The following is a 26,338-nucleotide window of genomic DNA, read 5'->3' on the forward strand; positions in this document are numbered from 1 at the left end:
AAAGGTTTAAAGAGTTTATTTGTGCATTAATTCAGCTTTAATCTGTCCAGTTGGAAAACACAAGCATCACAAGGGGAATGTCAAACATAATAATCTCTACACACTATGCTTGCCACTCACTGGGGCTAATAAAACATTGTTTGTCTAATCAGGCTTGGATCTAGATTTTAATTCCAGTACCTCCACATGATCAGACTGCTAAGCTTTGTTTGAGGGAGACTGTTACATAGCTGATGGTGGACTGACGTAATGCACTAAATTCAATCTTTCTTTTTGTTAGTGATTAACAAAAGGGCTAAAGTGTGTAGTTGTGTCTCCAGATCACAGCACTATCCATAAAATGAACTCAAGCATTACAAAAGCACTCATTACTCAGATTTGAGCCTTTTTTTTATAACATTTTTTACAGACCAAACAAAGTCAAATGGATGCAGTCTGTTAACATGTTGCAGATATGTTGCTGATTAACCACAGACTGTGTATATAAGATCGATGTAGCCGACTTCACGTTACCCTTTGGTTTGTGAAGTTTGCAGCATGTGTCAGATCAGCATCATTAACTCAGTAATGCTACCACATGAACATAATGGCAGTTAGCTCAGTGGACACAAATGTGTGAGGTTTGAAGTGTGTGCTTTTCTTTCTTCTGCTCATAATTTTCTCAAGTTTTTTTTAATTGTTGTTTTTTTCCACTGTCTATATAATTGGCAAATAGACAGAAGAAAATGATTCTTGAATGCAAACCTATTACTAGAAAGTCTAACAAGGACATTCAGGCGCTATTTAAGAAGCACCTTGAGCTGATGACAGAGTAACATCTGCAACATCTGTTCAACTTTAATTTTGACGCTATTCTTCAACTGCAACTAGACTGCTGCTGGCTCTTCAGTGATTGATATGCTTTCTTAAACTTGGGCAATCAGAATATGTATTTTTTCTTTTTTATTAAAGATACAGTGTGTAAAATCTTTTCTTATCCCTCCAAATTCCCACAGGAGCGCTCGCTGCCATGTATTTTTAATGAATTCATTCCGAGTTTGTGAGAATGCATCAGTTTTTTAGAAGATGTACATATACACTAATCAATGTATATTTATGAGTACAACTGTCTTTTTTTCTACTAAATAATGTCAAAAGATTACTTACTGTACCTTTAAATTGTGCTCCCAAGTCTCTGCAATCAAAGTACAAAGAAATTAATCAGACAAAAATAAAAAAAATATATCAGTTTTTACCTTCTCTAAAATATAGGTTTAGCGTTAGCATTAATAGTAGTGTTCCACCTACGATGACTTAGACCTCAGAGGTCTGTCTGGAATGTCTATGGCATTCACACCAGTAGCAATTTGCTTTATTGCTGATGGTTGGTTGATAGCGGACATTCCAGACTTCGATTTCCTGGATAACTGGATAACCCTCAAATATATTTACAATCCTGTCATATGGTAATTAAAATATGGTTTGAGCTCAGTGACAGTCACTTCCGTTGCTCGCCTCAAAGTTCAGAAAAGTTGAACCCTACTGAAGTCACTGAATGTCACAGATTTTGTGTCAGCACAGATTTCCATGTTGGCCTTGCCTGTGTGGACACACCTTTCTGTTACTAAATGCTGTTTTTTTTACCACTGTTTATACTCAAGTACAGCATGCTAGCATTCACTGTGCAGACACTTGTCATTGAATTGTATTAAGCAGATCTTTGCATTCTTGTTTTTTAGCTTTCCTACTATCACTAAATCCTCTTCAGGCAACCATTCATAGGCTATATTAGAAGTATTGGAACCTGTCACTGGGTCATTGTGCAAGTTCTGATTTGAACCAAAACTATGATCCATTCTAAAGCTTTTGGTGCTTAAACACAGCATGTCTTTATACTGTCTTCCTTCTCTCACCTGAACCGGTCACCATCTTAACCAGGCTCATGGAGGGGGGGCCCCTCCATGAGCCTGGTTAAGATGGAGGTTTCTTCCTGTTAAAAGGGAGTTTTTAGTTCCCACTGTTGCCAAAGTGCTTGGGGGTCATATGATTGTTGGGTTTTTCTCTGTATGTATTATTGTAGGGTCTACCTTACAATACAGAGCGCCTTGAGGCGACCGTTGTTGTGATTTGGCGCTGTATGAATAAAATTGAATAGAATTGAATTAAACCAAGTAGATCTGGAAGTTAAATGTAATCAAAGAAGCAGGTAAAACCAAAACAATAATACCAAAGTAAAAAAAAAATAAAAATCTCACATGGGAGGTCAGGTAATCATAATGCTTCTTTATATACTAAAAGAAATTCTTTGAGCATGCCTGAACAAAGCACCAGCAGACAACGGCACTGTACAGGGTGGAATACATTTGAGAGAAGATGAGATATAGTGAACTCTTGGTGATTGTTTGGTAACTTGTCATTTATTTCTTCACTCAGGACTTTGTCATCTACCTCCTTGCCAGCCCAAATATTGTTGTTGGTCAACAAAGCGGTCACAAGGAAGGGTCAAAGGCTGATATCCTTCTCTTTGCCGCTGATATTCTTCCGAGACACTGCTACTTCCTTCGCCACAGCGCCGTTGCACCCACCGTTCTCTGCCCGCGTCAGGATGCCGTGGTCACTAAGAATGGAAAAGGGCTGAGAAATGAGGAACCGCTTTGCTCTGGTGATATTATTGGGTTGGGACAGCACTACTTGTTTCTTTTCAAAGACCCTCTAGCTTCAATGCACAAGGTAACGGCAGATTACCTTCACAAGAACCAAAATCTTTTACTTTTAATCAATTTGGATTTTTTCTTAAGTGCAAATCCTGCTTCATGTTTCATGTTTCTTGTTTCTTTCTGGAAAATAAAGGAAGTGATCAGTGATGCTCTTGAACCCAGCCTGTCTGCCGCCTCCTGGACTCTAGGTCACACCACCTCTGCAACTACAAGCGAAAAGATCCTCTGTAGCACCTGCATCACCTACCAGAGCCCAAACTGCAAACTGCCCTTGAGCGGAGGGCCTCCATTTCTAAAATCACCTGAAGGCCACAGTCTGACTCTTACCTATGCAGCTGAAGACGAGGACATTATTGTGAAGGAGATTGTTGCTATGGGGAGCAGTAGCAGCATCAGTGGTAGACCACCATTGACTGTTGCATTCCTGTTGTGCATGTGTGTTCAGTATTCATCAGTTTGTCTTCAAACGTCAGACCTACGCAGGCTTCTGCTGCGTATTGCAAGTGGAGTTCAGAGTGCCATGTGGGTGAGTTGTAGTAACAGACATAAGGAGCTCGGCCACATTTTAAAGTGGAGCATAACAACAACAAGCAAAGAAAGTTGTTCCAGATGTGTTCAATGTCAGGAAATCAGAGATTTCATGTTTAAAAAAGGATGTGCACAGGTTAATATTTAAAGAGATCCATAGCTGGTCGCCATGATGTGCTTACAGTCTTTTTCAATCATCTGCTTCACTGCTAACCAAAGGAGAGGTCACTTTCAAGTGTTGCTGAGTGCATCCAGCACGAGCACACCGAGACCAAAGAGAAAATGTCTGCAGGGAGAAAATCAGGCTTAAAATTCTGTTCCAAAAGTTAATTTCCCAAAGCAGAACTTTCTTCAGGGAATCATTTCTTAGGAACTCAAACTGCTGTTCACTGTAGCAACCAAGGACTGAATTACTAAATTAAGTTACTATCTGAAGAACAGAGAAATACTGTGTTATATCCCCCAGATGGCTCTGGCTTACAATTTTACCTATTGCTATTTTAAGTCACTCCAAAACTTTTAATCTTGTCGTGCAGGAGCAGACCAAGGAGCTGGCTGCAGTTCAGCCTGAAGTGTAAGCAGAGCTTTCTTTATTTCCCCGACACTAATTATATTACAGTTCACAGAGAACACTGCACAGCTTTCCTCCTGTGTTGCAGTCTCAGGTGCGAAGGTTCAAACCCAGAAGACCCCACTCTTCTCTGTCTTCAAGAGCTGATCCCTGGACTGCACCCCCTAGTGGTGTGGATGTCAAACAGCCTGGAGCTGCTGCAGCTCATTCAGCACCAGCTGCCTCTTATTCTGGAGTGGAGAGCCCGAGAAGAGGAGGAACAAAAGGAGGAACCAGAGAAAGAAGATGATGAGAGCAAGGAAGTAAAGAACTTGGGTTAGTTGTTTAGGTGCTGTAGAGAGCATGTAACCATGATAATAATGAAAGAGGAGCTATTCTGCTTGTTTCCAACTCCGGATTTTTATTCTTGATCTCTGCTGGCATAATTTAAAATTCATCATATTCGTTATTTATCTTATGCTGGGCAGTAGTGCAACCAAACAGTGCAACATTATGAAGCACAGTCCACATTTCCAACCATATGATTACATGACATTTATGCGTTTCTGAATGTATACCTTTCAGTATTGTTAGAGCTTCTGATGTCCTGCGTCCGTTCAGCCAGCGAAGAGACGATAGCTGTCCTAGAGGAGGTCATCATGCTCGCCTTTCAGCAGTGTGTGTACTACTTCACTAAGGTAACAGACTACTATCAAGGAAGTGACTCAGTGGTGCGGTTTACAAATTGCTGATTACATATGTCCTTGGTTTAACTGGAAGGAAACGATCTGACCTGCATAGACAACTTGTAGATCATCTGGTCCACCCATTGCAAATGGCTGAGAATAAAGAGCTTAGTTAGCATTCCAGTAGCTTTCTAGCAGACAGAGCAGCAATGCTGCCAGACCACACTGAGTGCATTGTGACATGGGAGAGAGGCGGGACACCAAGGGCCTTTGTGTGTGTGTGTGTGTGTGTGTGTGTGTGTGTGTGTGTGTGTGTGTGTGTGTGTGTGTGTGTGTGTGTGTGTGTGTGTGTGTGTGTGTGTGTTAGCAAGGAACCATTTCTTTCAACTTTTTATTTGTAGAGAAAGGACTTTGTGCACATATTCTCATGCTAACAAAGTTTCAAATGTCTGTATGATGTGACAGTTGTACTAATGAAGTAATGAAGACCTACTTTTTTTGCACCCTTTTAGCTTCTTTTTTTTTTGGTTTTCAAGCTTTGTAGCTTTTCTCTTCTTTTTTTACTCTTTCTTTCTTCCTTCTTAGTTTGGATGTTTCTTGCCAGTGAAAACACACTGTATTCCAGTAAGTTAGCACCTTGTTAGTAAACTATGATTCCACCTTGAGCAATAAAAAGGCCAGGTTTCCCAAAGGCAAAAAAAATAATTATTAATTCAAATATACAAGTGAAATGTCTGTATTGGTATATGGTTGTCTAATTTTTCTAGAAGTTTAAGAGTTAGTCAAGCTCCTTTCCATTATTTATGCTAAGCTAGGCTAGTTGTCTCCTTGTTCTAGGTCCAATTTTAGTTCCTAGACTAAAGACTGATGTTCATACTTATCTCACAGTAGGAAAACTAGTAAGCACATTTTGCCAAGTTCCTGACACTAAAGGTAAATCATTTACAGTTCTTAGTCTGTATGTTTGTATTGATTTATGTTGTGCTTTATTCACACAGTGTTCCTTGGGAAAAGAGAAAAAACATATTTTATTGTAGCCACAGTATCCAGTTGTGCACTTTCACTAAAGCGCCACACCCATGGAGCTCTGCCCAGGAAAGATTCAGATAAATTTCCAGTTAAGTGTGTGGGTGTGGGTGAAAATAGCATCCAAAAAAAATTAATCAGGAGACTGTCCTATTTTGGAGTCATACAGTTACATCTTTAAGCTGATAGTTGATATGGAAGTCTCCTCTTCCAGTTACCGTGATGCTTCAAACGAACAATGCAGATTTAAAGAGTTCTGTCTTTTCAAGTATTAGGCCACATCCAAGACATCATTAGCAAATGACATTAGCCAGCCTGACATGCTGACATGTTAAAGATAGAAAAACAGAGGTCTCACATAAATTCTGGCAGCTGCAATTTTCTTTTCTTAAACAATTTTCCTGTGAAGGAAGGAACTCAGTAATATGACCCTGGTTCTTTAAAGAGGAAAAGTGTTGGAGGATATGGTCTAGATACCTGCCTACAGATAGTAATTTCTAACATGATGCATAATTTCACCTTTTAGAAAATGTAATGTTCAGCTGGTTCACCTTAACTTCTCTCCTGCACCGTTTTGCTTATAAAATACTTTATTGGAGTATATCCAATCAACTGGTAATATTTATAATTTCCTTTTCATTGTCAGTTAGTTATCTCTACAAAACAATTTACAAATTAGAGCAACTAATAGTTCGTTCGGCTGTGTTATATAATGGTACAGCAGATCATGAAGAACTTCAGGGGACACAGGAAAGCACCAGTTGTCCCAGTTTTGACCAGATATTAAATGTTAACAGGGTATTACAACAAACTGCCACCTTCTCCACCAAAATACTGTTGCTGTTGGTTTTTTTTATCCATCTTGTACAGCGTCACTTGCGGTGAACTTAAAATTGCTGAAGGAAGATAGATTGATTGGTAAAGTCAAGTACAGTTAATCTCTGGCTCTCTTCCACTGCATGTCTTTATCCTGTCTTCCTTCTCTCACTCCAACCGGTCGCAGCAGATGGCCCCGCCCCTCCCTGAGCCTGGTTCTGCTGGAGGTTTCTTCCTGTTAAAAGGGAGTTTTTCCTTCCCACTGTCGCCAAAGTGCTTGCTCATAGAGGGTCATATGATTGTTGGGTTTTTCTCTGTATGTATTATTGTAGGGTCTACCTTACAATATAAAACGCCTTAAGACAACTGTTGTTGTGATTTGGTGCTGTATAAATAAAATTGAATTGAATTAAACCACGTAGATCTTATTTTAACTGAATGTATCTTTTAAAACTTTATTTTATTGTAATCTATTCTATGAATCGTTCATGAGCCAAGGATGGGTTAATGTGAGGTGTTATTTGTGCTGCATAATCTTGATTACTAGACAAAAGAGAAGAGGATAAAGTTATTTCTCTGCTGTTTGGGCAGATTGAACTCGCTTTCTTCTCACATAGTCTTCTTTGATTTTTGCTTTTTTCTGGTCTTGTCCTGTTAATCCAGGCATGTTTTGTCATCCATCATGAACGCCACAACTTAGAAAGCTCAGAGCCATGAGGCCTGTGGTGTGACCACTGTTAGTCTACAGTAGCGTTTTATGTAGTGTAGCTTGTCTGAGGCAGTATAAAGTTATATTAAATCCTGACAGGTTGCTCCACAAGGTGACCCAGGAAAAACCTCTTGTTTGATAACATTATAACTCCTCCTAGATCACAGCAAATTCAGCTTTAAATCTCAGCAGACATGCTAAAAGTTTCTTAAATCTCTGTTTATTTAGGAGTTTTTCATGGCTTTCCATCTGATGTGAGGGTTATTGCTGCGGGATGGAAAACAAAAGGCGCCACTGGTGAGCAGCTATTGCAGCTGAAGACATGTCGTGATGAATAAAGGCGTACTTTAACAGGCTTGTGGGCAGACTGCGTGTTTACGTGTTCGTCACAATGAATGCAGTTTTATGTTTTTTTACCCCAGGCTAATACGTGCCATGGATGCATGTGGTAATCCCAGAATCCAGTGCTGCTGAGTGAATAAATCCTCTCTGCCCTGATTCCACTGAGAGATATTTTCCAACCAGCAACATTTGCAAGATTATTTGCTTTATTGTTCAGCCATTTCCAGCGTCTTATGTGCAGTGGGATCCGTGGTCGTTACGTTCTCCTGTTCATGTTCGGCCTTTCCTAGCTTCAGAGCGTTAGTGAAAGTAAACTGATCTCCTCAGGGTGGATTGCTTCAAAACCCTTCACTCAGCAGTTCTTTTTGCAGTGCAATGCCAAGCCCACACGAGCCATATTCAGCTTTTTAGGAATGTGATCTATGGCTGGAGTTGGCCTCGGATGCTTGGTGGGTCTAAGAGTGAGATCGGAGAGGAAGGGAGATGTCTGTGTACAATTAGCCTGAACAAAGCGGCCGTTGTCCGGGCTCGCCCTGAAGAACACCAAGGGCCTTTCACTGAAAGGAAGGAAATGTTAAAAACATTATGTCTTTTTTATTTCTGCGAGCACTGGTTGGGTCTACCCAGTCTTCTATCAGCTATGTTATAGTGTGAGACAGACACGCCAGGAAATTGTGGGTGGTCTGAATTCTAGGTTAGGGGGTTACGTGTTTTATTTTATCCTGCTAATCAGAACATACACCACACAAAGTTAACTTTTCCAACCTCAAATTGACCCACAGGAATTATCAACAATTGCCAGCTCCACATCAAAACTGAGTGACTCTAAGCTGCACATTTGTTTTCTGTCTCACAAGGTCCTTTACCCACTCCTGCCAGGACTTTTGGATTGCAATCCGTTCAGGGAAAATTCTGACCTGAGTACAGCCAGTGAAAGCGCTCAGGTCCTGGGTAGCGGAGGACTGCAGGTCCCTGGGGAGATCCAGCAGGTGGTGGAGGTTTTGACCGAGTGCCTGACACTAGTCTCCGACTGCCAGGTTCACCCGGAGATTTCCTCTCAGCTCATCAGCTACCTCTTCTACTTCATCAATGCATCACTCTTCAACTCACTCATGGAGAGAGGTACGCTGGTTGCTTGGGGTGTTCCAGTGTCTGTATCATAGACTATATTAAAGATGGATGTAGCCACTGTTTGCTGCATTAACCTTTGAGAGGTTTTTTTAGGCAAGGTGACCATATTTGGATAAGAGAAAGGAATGCTCAGTGACGAGTTAGAAAAGTGCATTCATAGGCTGCATCAGTCTAACCCACAGACAAAGATACCTAATAATTAATATTAGCACATAAATACCACTAAATAAAAGAAGTACAAACCCCTTAGATATTTAGATATATTTGGATAACCTGGAAACTGGTACATTCTTGTTCAGTCTATTATCAGGATAACTAATGTCAAATATTTTGAAGCATTTTCTAAATTACGCTTGAATTTCAAATGCCACTAGAACATAAAACAACCTGCATGTACAGAATTACTGGTCAAATTTGTAACGTCTGGTTAGCCAGTTACGACCTTTAACCCTCTGAGGTTTAAAGCCTGATTTAGACTTCTGTGCTGAATCTTTGTAGAAGCTACAATGTAATCTACTGTAAGTCAGCAACACTGTTGCCAGCATTTATGTGGGTGCTTGTGGGAATGCTGGGAATTTTTTCCCTCCTGGGTCCCCACTATGTGTTGTGGTCAGAATTTTTTAGGGGCAAACATATATGTCCGTCAAGTTTTTCCACATCATTGTACATTCCCTCACATCCATTCCCGTAGTTTCATCAATCTCGCTTCAGGAACTTGCTGACATTTGTGACTCCTTGTGCTGATGCTGCGATTATTATTCCTTATATTGACAATGACTGTTACCCTTGCACTGATGAATTCAAAATCTGCAGTGAAACAGTAGCATAGGTCGAATCGATGATACAGAACAGGCCAATCACAGTCGCTGCGGGTTGCCTTAACGCAGCTTGTTGTTAAATTTATAGAGAAGTGCACGTCCAATTACGCCGTAAGCTGCCTGCAGTGTTTCACAGGGGTTTGTGGTTAATAATTATGTAAGTAAGTAAAGTTTACTTACAGGGTACTTTTTTTTAGACAAAAACAGGTCACAAATTACTTTGCAGAGATATTAAAAAACAAGGTCAAAATGAACACACCTTAGTCATGAGGATAACACAAAACGCAAAAACAGTAGAGCACTATCTAATTATAATTACAGTATGTCGTTATGTTTTTATTTATTTACTCTGCAAAGTCTCTGCTTTCAGGGAACCAATTATTCCAACCGACGCAGACCAAAAACTATGTTTTAAGAAAAAACTGTTTACTACAAGCACGTCACACCACAGACATCACACCAGTTTAGGATTAACATAACGTCCATGCTGATGGATGTCAAGATCCCCGATTGTGCTTCGGTAAGAAGCACAATTTGGTTTGTGGTGTGATGCACACGTAGTAACCTGTTATGTTGTAAACTGTTTGGCTGTGCTTGGAAAAGAAAGACAAATTTACTGCATAAAATATCCTAACTTGCAGACCTCTGCTTTGCCAGCTGATTGCTTGGTTTCGGACACCAGCTTTTCAGTCTGGTAACTCAAGCAGGCTCTCCTCCACACAGTCCTCATTTATAAAATGCTTGGACCCCAAACGTTATAGCTGGCAGGTGGATTTTCCAATTTCAGTACAGGTAGCTAAACAAGGAAATCCACTTACTGCTTAAGAGACAGAGACTGAAAGTGGACACTATATCTTTGGTTGCTTAGAATAAAACTCATTGTTGTAGACAGAGGCAGCACAAAAGTAACCCCCCTTAGACTGCCTTTTCTCCTTGATTTTCACTGGGTTATTGGTTCTGTCACTAGTTAGTTAACATAAACTTAAAAATGTCTGTGAGCTGCAACCAACCAACCCGGTGACATTATGTTCTGTACTGGCACAAGATGGCGCTAAACATGTTCTAAAAACTATTAAGGCTTATTTCTTAAATCCAGCCTCACAGACTGTGTTAAACATATGGCAGCTTTTAAAAGCAGGGCTCCATAGTGTAAATTAGCCTTTATAAATGTAGAGTGTTAAAGTCTGGAACATTTTTTCTTGACATGCATTAAATGACCTTAGTAGCTTTCACTTTTTATCCAAATCACAAAATCTTTTAGTAGTTTCACATAGTTGCCTTCAAGTTCTTTCAACACATTTTTGCTGGTTCGAGCGTCGTCTTTCCTGATAGTCTCAGCTGACAAGTAGTAAAAAGTGAAGTGGATAATTTTATAGGTCAGCAGAATCATTTCACCTTTTCAGGTCTTCACAGTTTATACCACGACTACTTCTCAGTCTTTTGTCTACTAGTGAATTATCCTCATCAGTCACAAGAAGATCAGATTGTTACTATTAAATGGGAAAACTGTGTGAGTGTTCTGCCCTAACTTTGTAATAACATTTACACTGAGTCACATTTGTCATGAATTTCTTTGCACTTCATCTTTTCTTCTATACTGGCACAGAGATTGTGATGCATCATGTATGGCTTAAACTTACAGCGTGTTTGGCATCTTTTCCCGTATATCTCTTGGCTCATAATTAAGTTCTTAAGGCCTGAACGTTTATGTACTAACAGAAGTTACATTTAGCTGTAACTGCCCTGCCCTCTAGTGGCCATCAAGAGATTTAGCAGTGGCTGCAGAACTTGTTCACTTGTCTCCTTTGTATTTCTTCTGAAGTATGAAGGTGCCGACTTAAACCGAAGTGCTTCTACTGTGGGAATTTAACAATATGCAATAAAGATAGCAGTTGTCTGTTTCTTATAATTCAACAAACAAATGAAAGAGCTAAACATACCCAACTGTAATAACCATAAATCAATAGGTTACAGCAGGTTTTTACCAACATAAAGAGAAGTTGAGATTTCTACATTTTCAGTTATCATATTGGCTAAAATATAACCATGTGTGTAAGTAATTAATACAAGAGTTAAAAAAAACATTTTAAAAGAATCATATAACAAACTCATTAAACCTTCTAAATAACCCTACCCCCCAAAAATTGGGAGAGGTTGACAGGGATGTCAAAGGTCCTTAAACTATCAGCAGGACTGATACCTGCTCCTTTGTGGAAGGAGGAACAGCAGGAGCACTGCAAGAACTACAAAATGACCTCCACCATGTTGCATCTCACACTGTCCAGGGGCTCAGTGATGCCCAAGTCCAGAACTGGAAGGAGATCCCCCAGGAAACCATCTTCAGCTCATTAGGAGGATGCCCCAATTCTGAGCTGTGCATATATAGTTGGGAGACTAATATCTAAACTTACTGTACATTATACATTAGTACATAAAACATGTTTAATACTGTTGTGCACACAGGATCTGAGCCAGGGTTCTATCAGTGGTCCAGAGGTGTGCGAATACGAGCCAATCTTGACCTGCTCCTTGACTGGGCCCATGCAGCCGGACTGGGAGAATTAGCCTTGGAGCACACACACACACTCTCATCGGCTGTCAATCTGCTGGCAACGCCTAGAAAGAATTTACTGCAGGTAAAACACACGATGTTGATTTTGTTGATTTTCCATGCGAGCAGCCCAGGATAATTTCAAGCTGTTCTTTAACACTCCGACACTGGTCTCTCAATCTCCTGTTGGAGAGCCGCGAGCCTCCCCATGATGGTATCAAACTTCTGTTCCATGGTGTTGTCATTCTTTTGATTCTGAGACCCCACAACTGCAGTGATCCGTTCCGCGATGTGTTCCAACTGTCGCTCAAGGGTCTCATTTTGAGCAGGCCTCTCTCTGATGTATCCCCCCCATACGCTCAATGGTGTTGTTTTGAGCCTTCACAGCAGCTGTAAGCGTCTCCAAGGTGTTAACCATGCTGCGTTCGTTGTGAGAGGTCGCGCCTCGTCCCATCGCTTCAATTCCAGCGGGCAGCCTTGGGGGGGTTTGAACAGCCGGTTCCGCTCTCTTATTTCTCCGATAAACCAGGGTCAAGCCAGCTCCGATCAGCAAGAACCCTGTTATCATGGTTCCGAATAGGTAGATATCTTCAGCGTCCTCGATCGACAGTCCCGCCAGGCACATGACCCTCCAGTTCTGCCACCCGTCCATCGTGTATCCGGCAGGGAAAGTCCCTCCAGGGCACTCGGGCTCTCCCGAGCCCAGACTTTTCGTTGAGAAAAGGGTGTCAATAGCATTCAGAGACCAGTTGATCAAATCCATAATTCTCTTTTAGGTTTTAGAGAACGACAGTGAGAGACTGTTCCAGGGAAAGTAATACACACGAGACAAGACGAGGACAAGAGGCTAAGCAGGGAAGATAAGGGTAAGGAGGAGAGGAGAAAAAGTGCAACCGCCTTCGCTGAGAGCCAACGGACATTCTAGGTCCCTACTCCCACCTTTGGTCACAATCTCGGGGTAGTGACCCAAAGAATGAGATGCAAGCGTCAGAAATGAACTATCTCTGAAGGGTGGCTGGCATCTCCCTTAGAGATAGGGTGAGGAGCACATGCATCCAGAAGGGGCTTAGAGTAGAGGTGTTACTCCTCCACATCAAAATGAACCAGTTGAGGTGGTTTGGGTTAGCATGCTTCTTGGGCGCCTCCTTGGTGAGGTGTTCTGGAATCTCCTACCGGCAGGAGGCCATGGGCAGACCCAGGACACCATGGAATTATGATATCTCTCAGCTGGCCTGGGAACGCCTCTGTGTTTCCCTGGAAATGAGCTACAGGAGCTGGCTAGAGGGAGGGAGGTCTGGGCTCCTCTGCTTAGGCTGTTGCCCGGCCCAGATAAGTGGAAGAGAAGGGATGGTTGGATGGTTTGATGATGTTTCTCGTTCCAGTATTTAACTGACATACTGCACTTAGCCTAAAGGCATCTACTTGCTTGCCCTGTGTTTGCTTAACATCATATTTAAACATGAACTAATTCAACAAAGTGCTGGAAACATTTCTTAGAAATTTTGGTCCATAGCGATGTGATAGCATCCCACAGTTGCTGAAGATTTGTTTGTTGTGAAAAATGACATTCCCCAACCGAAAACATTTCAGACCAAAGTCTTTCTTGATGGATAGACAGCTCAACTGCTGCTCAGGAGGTAGAGTGGGTGGTCTGATATTTGGAAGGTCAGTCCCGTCTACATATTGAAGTGTCCTTGGGAAGTATACTAAACCCTGATTCAACAGTCTGTGTGCAGTTGATAAATTTCCTAGTTCTGTTTAAACCTGTGGATGAATGTGGGTAGTTCATCAAGTTCAAGCTCAAGCTGACCGAGACATCAGGGTTACCCCAGTCAGGTTTGAGGGACACTGGCTTAAGGTCGTTGGTCCCAGTTTTTAGGTACTCACCTTTAAATGGCTGCTTTTCACAACAGCATACAAACCTTTCCGTTGAGCAGCTGTAACTGTATTCAAAAAAGACAACTGACTTGTACAGCTTCTTATATAGCGCTTTTCTTTTTTTAAAGAAAGTTTTTATTTAACTTAACAGATGAAAATGTAGTAGAAGAATCATTCTAATGCACTGTGTGTGTGTGTGTGTGTGTGTGTGTGTGTGTGTGTGTGTGTGTGTGTGTGTGTGTGTGTGTACACAGAAAACATGGGTTTCTCTTCGCTTAGACTATCCTGCCCTGAGTCCAGCCCAGCTGAACCATCTTTTGAGTCTATATAGCCCAGCATCGCCTTGTAGACACACCTGGACTCCTTCAGTGCAAGAACAAGCTGCAGCACGCCAAACAGGTGAGAAGTGAGTGTACTGTGAACACAATAATCTTACCTTTCATTTTTTTCATTTTAATACACTCCGTCTTCTTGCTTAGCTGACATTCTTGAGAGCTTTGACACCCACCATCCACTGGTGCTGCCAGACGTGGGCTACCAGCTTCAACTGAGAAGAGCCGTAACAGATTCAGCCCTGAGGAGAGAACTGGACAAGCTCAAAGAGTTTATTTCCACCTTAAATCTCTCAACTGCTGAAGACCACAAGGTAAGAAAATTGCAAAAAGAAATAATATTTTATATAAAGCATAAAAGTATAAAGTTTGCACATAAAGTCAGATTGGAAGCCTTTGCTAAAAAAAACATATATCAGAAAACTTTCTCGTCATGCTAGCAGCCTTGTGAGGCTATAGCAGCATTAGCTTTAGCTTAAGCGCTAGCACCACTAAGCAAACAGTGTAAAACCAACCATGTTGATTTTTACTGTGTTTACCTTCTTAGTCTGTAGTGTTAGTCTGATGACACTTGCTAATTAGGAGTAATAACTGCTAATTAATAAAGTTCAGCAGTTCTTAGTCGATCTGACCGGTTTCTTAGCTCTACTGAGTGTTTCTTTCCAGTAACTAGAATATATTGGGGTATTTAGCAAGTACAAATTCAAAGAGCTAAACAAAGATTGCACATAGAAGTGATGTCCAACAGGTAGCCACATTATCGGTTTCAAAGGAAGAATGTTATTTTAAAAAATGTCGCTTTCAACTGAAAAACAACAAAAAAAGTCTAGTACCACTCAGTCCTTTTTCAAGAAAAACTTCTTGTTCAGCTTTCAGCTTGTCTTTAATATTCAAATTCCAGTATTTAATAGCTATACACTAAGTCACTGAGAGTAACAGTCAGTTAGCATAGAGACTGGAAGTCCCAGCTAGCCTGGGCCCGTTTAAACGTTAAAACATCTGTCGATGATTTTATGAAAAACTAGAAAGCTGATCATCTGTGAAGGTTGTCAGTCATCCAGGTCATCGTAGTCTAAGGAGCTTGGAAAGAAAAAACTCTCCTGAGTTTTAAAACATGTGGTTATCCTAATTGGGCTTTCATCAAGTCAGCAAAGAGGCACCGAAAAGATGACCAGACAACAACTAGACAGACAACAGGGAGGATCAGAAAGACAAACGCAACAACATTGTCATCCCCTATGTAGCAGGTTTATCAGAAAAACTCAGGAGAGTCTTCTCCAAGCATGACATCCCAGTATACTTCAGACCCAGCAACACTCTCAGACAAAAACGAGTTTATCCCAAAGACAGAACTCCTAAACACAAAATTAACAATGTAGTGTATGTGCGAGGAATACTCAGGAATGCTCAGACCTCTACATTTGAGAGACCAAACATAAACACATGACACAACATAGAAGAGCCACCTCCACAGGACAAGACTCAGCAGTCCATCTGCATCTAAAGGACAATGATCACTCTTTCGAGGATGCCAATGTTCACATTTTGGACAGAGAGGACAGATGGTTTGAAAGAGGAGTGAAAGAAGCCATCTATGTCCACTGTGATCGACCATCTTTGAACAGTGGTTTACAACACCAACTCTCTGCCATCTATAATCCAGTTTTGAGATCCCAGATGCCTTAACGCCCACTCATATCCTGGGCCTTCTGACCTCAGGAAATCACATGATAGGGTGGGGCTAGGCTTCACAATGAGCTCACCCGAAACCTTGGCTGATTGTGACCTACACCCGTTTTCACACCTTGGCTCGTGTGATTAGGTAGAGGATCATTAAGGGGTTCATTGACCCTCTACAGGGGACACTCCCACAGGGTTTAAATCCAGGACTCTCCACCATTCGACCTTAGAAGCTTCTCGGATGAGAGGTGAAATTGTCATGATCCTGGGTCTTATGACCCAGTGTTTTGAGTTTAGTTTATTTGGATGTTTATGTGATTAAGCTCATGAGTTTTTCTAGTTCTTTGTTATTAGATTCCCCTTGTGTCTTCCAACCCCTGTTAAGTCTCCCTTGTCCTTCATGTGTTTCATGTCTGTTATGTTGTCAAATTCATGTAGTCATGTCTGCGTTTCATTATGTTTCCTATTTTATTTTCTAAGAGGTTCTGTGTTTTGTTTTACTCTTTCCCTGTGGCGTTATGTCCACGTTGTGTCTACTGTGCCTTTCTGTCCCATGTTTCAGGTCCCTATGTTCTGTCTTCTCAGTTGCTGTTAAGTTTGCATGTCTAGAGTTCAGTCAGTGTGTTTCTTGTTTTACTTTGAAGGTTCATGTCTCATGTGAGTGATTCTAGTTTTGCTTCCCTTGTCTCGTCCAGCCTGACTACTCCCAGCTGTGCTCTCCTTCTGTGTCTCATTCCCTCGTTATCCCTCTGTGTATTTAAGCCCTGTGTTTCTCTTTGTCAGTGTCGTAGTCTCCCTCATGGCTGTGTTTCCGTGCGTGTCAGTTTATCCATGTCCCAGTTTAGTTTAGTTTAGTTTAGTTTTCCATGCAATTCTGGAATAAAGCAGCTTTTTGAGTTTAATTTTGTTGTCGTGAGTTTTGCATTTGGGTCCTTCTCCTGCCTGTACACAACCGAAACATGGCAGAAATGTCTTCAAGCAACTTAAAGAAGTCCAGATGTTTTTTCTTTCCAAGCTCCTTAGACTAGAAAGCTAATCACATATCTATACCAGAGCAAGGGCAGATGTTAGGCCTGAAAGTGACCATTAAAAGTGAAAAATCAACAGCTCGAACACTGCAGGCATATTTGTTGCACATTTCACAGTCACAAGTTCTTCATCAGACAATAATGCAATAAAAAATAAATCTGGTGACACCCTTTTTATCGTTTACATCATGTTACAATGAACTATACTATGGTGGCTGTTTTTATGCTCATTGGTGTATCTATTCATGCTGTTCTAATGTTATTTGTCCACCAGGGTGATGGGATTCAAATGGAGGCTAACCTGACTAATGTGGCTAATCTTCAAAACAGCAGTCTAGAAACTTTGAATACATTACAAGCTGATTTGAACTTATGGGAGCCTAGTGACCAAAATCACCATTCCCCTTCAAGTACCTTTGCTCCCTTACCACCTTCACCCCCATCACCGCCATCACCATCATCGCCTTCAACACCATCACCCTTTCCTCTCTTCACCAGCTACCTGGATGAGTTCAGCTCCTCTGGTGCCAATATTTTGTCCCAAAAGCTAAGAAATCTAGAGCTGCAGACAAGAGAGACTGAGACCAGCGAGTCGAGGAGGTCAGTCCTGGACCCCTCCTGCCTCCTCACCCCACCTAACAGTCCCCTCATACTAGGTCGAACTGATCAGGTGAAGGAAGACCAAGACAAATGGATGAAGTCTGATGATGAGACACTTCCCTGGCTCTCTGGTGTAGATGCACATGATGAAGGTATAGAAAGACATTTCCATTCCTAGTTTCTTCTCTGCGTCTTTTTTTGAACATATCATTTGTTTTACTCTCCAGGTGGATTAGTGTTTCAGTGCTTAGCTGCTCTCAAAGTAGACCGCTTAAAGTCCGATTGCAGCAATATGAAAACACTCGTAGAACTAAAAGAAGAAGAGGAGGAGCACGGAGATGAAGAAGAAGCAGATGAAGAGGTTTTTAGCCTGGAGCTGGAGCGAGGTGAAAGAGGGATTGGTCTTGCTCTAATAGACACAAGGGTAAGTCAACGAGAATTTAACCTGTAGACAGTTCGTCACAGGGCTAGCAGAATCTATGGCACAGCTAAAATTTTATGACGATGAAATTCCAAGAGTAAAGTTGAAGATCTATTTCAAGAAAAAAGTCGAAATGAAAATGAAAAAGATTACAATTGTACCACAGCTGCTATACCCTCTGAGTTACTGCAATCGTACGTCAGAATCGGTTTTAGCAACAAGGAAGGAAGTGATTTCTCTTTTAGCACATAGAGTTAGTGTGGTGAGGAGTATGGAGTAAGCTGTGTCTGGTCAAGCTTTGTACGAAATGCTGGTAATGAACAGATGTGAGGTTGTTGATGGTTATGCCATCGTGCAATAAAGACGATGTATGTTGTGGCCCGATACTGCATCACAGCGCTCATTTTAATAAAAAAAGATAAATAACATTTTTATGTTTTTGGAAGAGGAAAGAGAAACATTTTAAATTAAAAAATATATATAATAATAAAAGGTTCAGAAAGAGATAATAGAATTCAATTTTCACTGCTTAAATATTTGTATTTTCCCACACAGGAAAAAAATCTTGTGATTAAAAAGGATTGAATTTAGCAGTTGTTGCTGGATAAGGACAAATAGCTAGCAAACATGCTACTGATTATCAATTATCAGTTAATAATCAGCTTTATGTTTTGTTTTTCTTTTTATTAGTAATATGTTAAACTTGTTTAAATATTTGCAACATTATAATTATTTAAAAACTGTGTTTTACCATTTAAATAAAAAAATGTTATTCTCTTATCTTATTCTATTCCATTATTTTTCTTTTTGCTGTTGTTACTTTGCACAGTCCACTTTCTGCTGTGACACAACTAATTTCCGAGATGTGGGACTAATAAAGGTTTATCTTATCTTATCTCTGCTAACATAGCTGTAAACTTTTACAGCTATTACAATGAAAAGAAAAAGAAATAAGGTTTGAGTAAGCATTGAGCCACCAACCAACCTAATAATGAAGTGCCTAAAAATACAATTTAAAATGACTCTTTGCTAGGTATGAAAATGTGCCCGATATCCTCTGAAAAACTTTGAAAGAGCTTCTGAAAGTCTGGACAGCTATTACTCAAAAACACTTAAAGTTTGGCTTCTTTGAAGCAGAGTACAGTACTGTGTAACGCAGACACTAAAGCTGATGCGCCAGAATGTCATACGAACGATTCCTTAAATACATGGGGGAGCAAGCGAGTCAGATACCAAGGGCACAAAGATGAAGCAGGTCTGATCAGCAACAGTTTATTTCCCGAGGCAGTAGAAATAAAACAACCCAAATACTAAGAAAAAAGTATACACCAAAGGCCTATCTCCCCTCACCACACTCCCTGCCGGTAACTGATGCCCTCAGGGGTTGGTACGTTGGTGGTTCTTGGTGTCCGGGGCTGGGCGCTCAGGTATGTACCAGCTCACTCCCAGTGACTACTTGGCGGGGCCTGGTGCCTGTTGCTCGGTCAGGCCTCTTCCGGAGCAAAGGGGCCCTCGGGCCTCCGGCCTCTGGGCCTGGGGCTCGGTTCACTCTGGCACAGCTGGCCGCCGGCGGAGCCGGCGGGCACGCCACTGCAGCCCCCTCTGGCTTCTGCTCCGTGGCCACCAAATGGGACAGGCAAAAAAAAAAAAAAAAAGAAAAGAAAAAAGTATACAATAAAATGTTCTCCATATGCTAAAATTCCCACGGAGACTAGATAAAACAATTCTAAAACCCATAAAAATACCATTTTCTACTTGCACTAAAATCCACTGGTGTAATTGTCCCACAACCCCAGATGAATGCTCATTATGGGTCCACCAGCAGGCCAGAAATTCCTTCTCCAGAGCGGGCTCCACGCCAGCCTCATCCCAGAATGACGAGGAGGAGCCTCCTGTCCCCCTCTCGTCCCTTCACTGGACCCGTCACATCCCAGCCCACCTCGCATTTTGCACCGGAGTCTGTCCCTATCAGCTAATTGTCCCATGCCCAGCCAATCCACAGTGGATTAAAACAATGTAGAATAAAACGCTAAAAACCATGCAATACGAACATTAGAATAAAATCATGCAATAAAAACTACACTCGCAAATAAACGCTAAAATCAAAATAAAACCAATATAAAAGATAAATACAAAGTTCCACTGTGTGACAACTGTACTTGAGTTGTTAACAGCAGATGCGTAACACTAAAAATATATCTATAATACATAATACATAATAACTATATATTATTATGTATTGTGGCATGAATTATATTACTTCATGCCATTTATATATAAAAAAATATAATGCAGGTAAAAATAAGGACCATTTTGAAAACCTCACAGTCAGAAACTGTGAAATCTTTGCTTTAATCGAGAACTCGACACCTCATGTTTCAGGACACTTCTTTGAAGGCGAAGGGCATCTTCATTCGTGCAGTGGTCCCAGACTCTCCAGCTGCCCGGTGTGAGAAGCTGTTACCAGGAGACAGGATCTTGGCTGTTAATGGAATCAGCCTTCTTGGACTGGACTACCAAAAGTAAGAAATCTATCATATCTCATATTTAAAGAATTTGGCACGAGCAACTTTGTTTTCATATCTTTCCCTGTTTCAGCGGGAGGGAGCTGATCCAGTCGTCAGGGGCCAGACTGAGGTTACTCGTGTCCAGATCAGACTGGATGGCTAAGATTATACAGAATGAGTGCTGACGCTACATTTGCTGAGAGACTTGTGACACACCATCAGCACTTAAAGATGATTCTGAGAGCTTTTGGAACTTTCAAGTTAAAGGATATGGACAATTTAAAGAAAATCTTCAATCTTCTATCAGGTTTTAGATGTTTTGCAGCTTTTTAATTTACATCACAGTGGCATCATAGTCCTTTTTTGTGTATGGTCAAGGTTACATTAGCGTTATCATTTCCATTGGTAGAAGACAAGACCTTTTCTCTCCATGCTCTCTCCAACTACAAGACCATCACCACAAGAACAAGAAAGCTGATGCAATAACACACATGGAACATTTTTCACAGTGTTATTTAAGTTCAACTCTCTTGTTTAGTCATTAGACATTTCTGGGTCCAAGTATTTCTTCACTTCAAAAGAAGCAGACGAGCCCTGAGGCACTACTGGGAGTAAAAAGCGTGGCTGTTCTCCGAAGTTTTGCAATATCATTTAACATTCAGACATCCAGAAGTAAGTAAGTTAGCTTGTTGACATGTTGATATACCATACTCTGATTCAAATATATTTTTAAAAACAACAACAAACAAAAAATTAACATGTAGACCACTGCAACAACTGTAAAGGTAAATGAAGACAGAAATCTGTCTTCCAGCAATGTTTGGAGGCTTCTTGACATATGATCATCTGCTACTTATGACAATAAAGCACATATAAGCATATCGACTAAGTGAAGATGTAGGATGTGGATTCAGTTGTTCTTATTGTACATGTCAAAGAGAAGGCTCTGAAAATGGACAAAACTTCAGTCAAGAGAACATCTGAAATAAGACCATCTAAAACAATGTGTTACTGGATGGTCTGGATTTCTTACCATGAACAAGTCCTGAATACTTTGAAAAACAAAGGGTTTTTTCTAATTGTATGTGTCTTGGCCCTTCATTCACATGTCAGTGTTTAGATTTTCAGACGTTTTTTTTTTTGCATTTATATATGGACAAGAAAAACAAAGATTTTGTCACGCAATGTCAAAGTTGTACACCTTTTTGATGACAAATTGTGTTAATGTTTGTAGGTTTCTTACTGGCTAACGTGTCTATAAACAGTTAGGATTATATCACTGCAGCAAAAGTGGAGAAAAAAAAAACAAAAGCAGAAAACCCCTTTTTTAAAAATAAAATATGCAGATTAAAAGCCACTTATGCAGTGCCTTCACTTTTTCAGACTGTATTTTTTATATTGTCTATGGCTGCATATCAATAACTTGTAAAAAGAAAGATCAAACTCAACTTAAGAGAAAGTTGTTTATTTTTCTTCAATCATAATTGGAAATTTCTCCTTCACATGTTTATATATACTTTTTTTAATTTTTAAATGAGAATGGACAGAACCAAGAGACAGGAAAGAGAAAGAAGGAAAGAGAAGCTGGGAAGTGAGTTTACAGAAGGAGAGGGAAAAGAAAAATAGAGAAGAGGGATAGAGAGAGAAAAGACGCTGTAATCATAGCAACAACCAACATATGCATAAGTAACACTAAATAATAAATACTGCATGTTGCCGAGCAGCACACAGTACTAATAATGCACGATATGTTTAGAGGCAGCAGCCAACCCAGACAGTGTGTGTCTGTGAGGAACCATGGGCACAGCTGTGCTTGTGAGCGTGTTTGTATTCAAAAGGTTTCTCCATGTAAGTGTCTAATAGTACATGTGGGGAGCCATAGTCCTGCCCCCCCGGACATGAAGCAGACATGGAGGAGATCCAGGCCATAGCCATCCAGAGGCCCCCCAGAGCACGAGAGCCCAAAGGGGGACCACCACAGGGGCACCTAGAAAAGAGCTGAGGAGAGCCCCAGACAGGAGTCACCCAGCAGCCACAGTGGGCCTTCAGCGATGACCATGCAGGCAGCCGGCCAGCCAGAGCAGACCGAGTCCTGGTCCCAAAGATCCGCGAGCCCTCATTGTAATTAAACATTTTGAGCCATCACCTCAAAGCAAGTCAAAATCAAATTTACAAGATTCCCTCATTTCTGTGTACTCCAACTGTGTAATCCAAAGACATGACATTAGTGTAAGTGGTAACTCCAAATTGGCTAAAGGTACGAATGTCAGTGTGAAGGGTTGTCTCTCTCTTATCCCTTTGGTAATTGGCTACATGGCCACAGTGGGGATATGCTCCAGCCCAACTGATACTCTGAATTGGATAAATTGGTAGAACAGGTCACCTACTAACTGGAAGGTTGGTGGCTTGATCCCAGTCTGGTCCAGTCTGCATGCAAAGTATCCCTAGGCAAGATAGTAAACCCATGTTGCTCTCCGATGCATCCATCGGAGTATGAATGTTAGGTAGGAAGCACTTAGAAACAGTAGAAAAACATGCTTGTGCGAATGGGTGAATGTACAAGTTGTGTAAAATGCTTTGAGTGCTCAGGATACGGTAGAAAAGCGCTATATAAGAACTAGTCCAGTTACATGTTGCTGATTTGCTAGTTATGTTATAGTTGAGAAACTTGTAACATCACACATCATTTAAAGAATTCCACCCACATTTTACCCACACTGGTTTGCCTGTTTTCTGTTAACAAAGTCTGCAGACACAGTCAGTTGCAATCAATACTTGTGTTACCATGCGGATGGGAGAGCAAACAGACAGCCAACACGATGGTTGCATAGTCATGCACCTCTTTTATAGCATCACACAAACATCTCACATAAGCTCTATCGCTATGGTATCATGACGCACTCATAGCACACTATGCTCACAATGCGATGAGCCACTTTTGCATTATCTATGAAACAGTAGGTGGTTGTGTGCCAGGAGCGTGCTCTGTTCATTGCCCCTCACAGTCAGCAGATACATGTTAATCATGTTATGTTATGACGTGTTCTGCATTACATCCTGGTCTCTTTAAGGGCAAAAGTTATAAGGAGGTTATACTGTTGACATGTAGAACACGAGGCAAAGCACGACTTCATAAACAAAGGACTTGAGGTTAATTGACATTCCGAGCTAAAATTTTCCATTACAAGGGATAACCAGTTGACAGGGGATCCCATAGCCACAGCACTCTACACAACCCTGACCCATCTGGAACTGAAGGAGATTTATGCCAGGCTTATTTTCATTGACGTTATGTACTGTAACAGGGCGGCCCTTAGCGGCTTTATCTTCCCAGAGCCAACCACGAAGCCCAAGTACTCCACTTCTCTCTTGGCTATGGAGCACTTCTTGGGATTGATAGTCAGTCCAGCCATTCTAATGGAGTGTAGCACCTTCTGTAGGTGAATGACATGCTCTTCCCAGGACTTGCTGTACACCACCACATCATCCAGATATGCTGCAGAGAATGCTGACACATCTCTCAGTACATGGTCCATTAATCGTTGGAATGTCGCTGGCGCACCTTGAAGCCCAAATGGCATGACTTTAAATTGGTACATACCAAAAGGAGTTTTGAAGGCTGTCAGCTCTCTCGCTTCTGGTGCCAAAGCCACTTGCCAGTATCCTTTACACAGATCGAGTGTTGTAATGTACCTTGCTGATCCAACTCTCTCCAGCAGGTCATCCACCCTGGGCATTGGGTAGGGATCAAACTTGGATACTGCATTCAAATATCTGAAATCAATACAGAATCTCAGGGTGTCATCTTTCTTTGGTACCAAAACAATCGGGCTCACCACTCACTACTTGACACCTCAATGATTCCCAGGTCCAACATCAGTTTTATTTCTTTCTGCAGCACTGGCACCAACCGTTCTGAAATTCTGTAGCTCTTTTGTCGAACGGGTGCATCCTCCTTCACCCGTATCTTGTGCTGAACCAGTGATGTGAAGCCTGGTGTTTCTCGAAAGAGCTGTGGGTCCACGAGTGGTTTTATATCAGCCTGCTCAGTAGGAGACAAATGAGAAAGGTCAACTGAAGCACAAACTTGAATGTTAGTTGGAAAGAACTTCTCAGTCACCTCCTCATCCTTAACTGAACGCACCAGTAACTGATAGACCGGCTCTTGTCGGCTGTGGAATTCCTTCAACAAGTTCATGTGAAATGTCTGATATTTTTTAACTCTTTCTGGCATATTCAGTTCATAAGTGACTTTACTCACTTGTCTGACGATCTCGTATGGTCCATGCCATTTTGTCAGCAGCTTGTTATCGCTGGTGGGAAGCAATAACAGTACTTTCTGACCTGGAAGGAAGACCCTATCCCTGGCCTTCTGATCGTACCATGTCTTTTGATGTTTTTGTGCAGCTTTCATGTTGTCTTGCATCAATGATGCCATTTTCTCCAACCTCTCTCTCATGGTGATGACGTAGGCTGCGATGTGTTCGCCCTCTGCTTTGGATTCCTCCCAGCAGTCCTTAAGCAGATCCAGGGGGCCTCTCACTTGGCGACCATATAAAAGTTCAAAAGGCGAGAAGCCAGTGGAAACCTGCGGGACCTCCCGGTAGGCGAACAGAAGGTATGGCAGCCATTGATCCCAGTCAGCACCTGTGTCAGAGACAAACTTACGCAGCATACTTTTGAGAGTCTGGTTGTATCTCTCCACTAGCCCGTCCGTTTGGGGGTGATACAGGGTGGTCTTAAGTCCCTTTATCCCTAACAACTTATAAACCTGCTGCAACAACTTGGATAGAAAATTCGGTCCACAATCCGTCAGAATTTCTCTTGGTATGCCTACCCTAGAAAAAAGCTGCAGAAGACAATTAGCGACGTGACGGGCTTTAATTGATCTGAGTGGGAAGGCCTCAGGAAACCGTGTCGCATAGTCACATATGACTAATATGTAGCAATGACCTGTGGATCTCCTCTCTAAAGGGCCCACGATATCCATGCCTAGCCTCTCAAACGGTGTTTCAATAATTGGCAGTGGTTGCAACTGGGCTCGTGCTACTCCTTTGCCTGAGGTCAACTGACAATTTTCACAGGAACAGCAAAACTCAGAAACTTGGACATACATCCCTGCCCAAAAAAAACGGCTACTGATCCTATTCAGTGTTTTGTGAAAAGCCATATGACCTGCCCATGGAATTGAATGACCCAAATCCATAACTTTGTCTCTGAACTGTTGTGGGAGTGCTACAGCTTCACACTTCCCCTTTCTCTGGTACAAGATGCCTCCTTTAATCAAGTAAACAGTGTCCGCAAGACAGCTTACCTGACCTTGACTAGCCCCCTCTACCTATGTTACCTTCTCAAACCAGGGTTTTAGAGTAGGGTCGCTTCTTTGGAGTGCACCTAAATCTGAGGGAACATCAAACTCAAGTTGGTTATTTGGCTTAGGGAACAATGCTGTACCCTTTTCCCCTGAGCCTTTGAACTTTTCTCTTCTTTTCTGAGCCCTAGACTTCCTAATCTTCCCTGGCTCTGTTTCGAGAGACTCCTCAAAAAAAGGGTAGCTCTTTCATCATTTCCTTTGCACTTTGTGCCCTTGTGACTACATGACAGGGTTTAAATGGCTCAACTGTCATATCTAGAGGAAGTGAGCTTCCAGATTCATCACCTAAGCCTTGAATGTCTTTCTCAGCACTCACTTGAGGGTCATAATCTGACTGATGTATTAGATCAAAAAGAGTGGGGATGTCATTACCAAGTATCACTGAATATGGCAAACTGGGAACCACAGCTACCACTAACAAGTGGGTTTGACCTCCCACTGTCAGGTAAACCTCAGCAGTGGGGCACCTGTGTTCGTCTCCATGCACACAACTTATTGTAGCCCCAACCCCACTTAGCTTTTCTCCTGAAATTATGCTAGAATGTACAAGAGTTTGGAAGCACCCAGAGTCAAGCAAAGCTTCCTCTTTACGCCCATTAATTAAAACAGGGACAGTACAAGCTTCCTTTCCTACCGGCTCTGTGGCTGGTCTTGGAACTGCACAC

The 26,338-nt window shown here is 41.5% G+C and overlaps 1 protein-coding gene across 3 annotated transcripts in view; it reads left to right on the forward strand.

Moving 5' to 3' along the window:
- Positions 1-21,378, forward strand: part of radil2b (Ras association and DIL domains 2b) — a 37,804-nt gene extending 16,426 nt beyond the window's left edge. For all 3 annotated transcript variants that reach the window (XM_026177377.1, XM_026177378.1, XM_026177379.1), the window contains exons 6-18: positions 2,413-2,709; positions 2,830-3,222; positions 3,761-3,798; positions 3,884-4,110; positions 4,360-4,472; positions 8,211-8,475; positions 11,766-11,938; positions 13,986-14,130; positions 14,211-14,377; positions 17,046-17,523; positions 17,599-17,795; positions 20,175-20,314; positions 20,391-21,378. In XM_026177377.1, the coding sequence (XP_026033162.1) occupies positions 2,413-2,709; positions 2,830-3,222; positions 3,761-3,798; positions 3,884-4,110; positions 4,360-4,472; positions 8,211-8,475; positions 11,766-11,938; positions 13,986-14,130; positions 14,211-14,377; positions 17,046-17,523; positions 17,599-17,795; positions 20,175-20,314; positions 20,391-20,484 (2,727 nt within the window). In that variant the 3' untranslated portion in view covers positions 20,485-21,378. The remainder of the gene's footprint in view (positions 1-2,412; positions 2,710-2,829; positions 3,223-3,760; positions 3,799-3,883; positions 4,111-4,359; positions 4,473-8,210; positions 8,476-11,765; positions 11,939-13,985; positions 14,131-14,210; positions 14,378-17,045; positions 17,524-17,598; positions 17,796-20,174; positions 20,315-20,390) is intronic.
- Positions 21,379-26,338: the final 4,960 nt, after the last annotated feature.

This window comes from Astatotilapia calliptera, chromosome 8, assembly GCF_900246225.1.
Source record: "Astatotilapia calliptera chromosome 8, fAstCal1.2, whole genome shotgun sequence".
Taxonomy (NCBI): Eukaryota; Metazoa; Chordata; class Actinopteri; order Cichliformes; family Cichlidae; genus Astatotilapia; species Astatotilapia calliptera.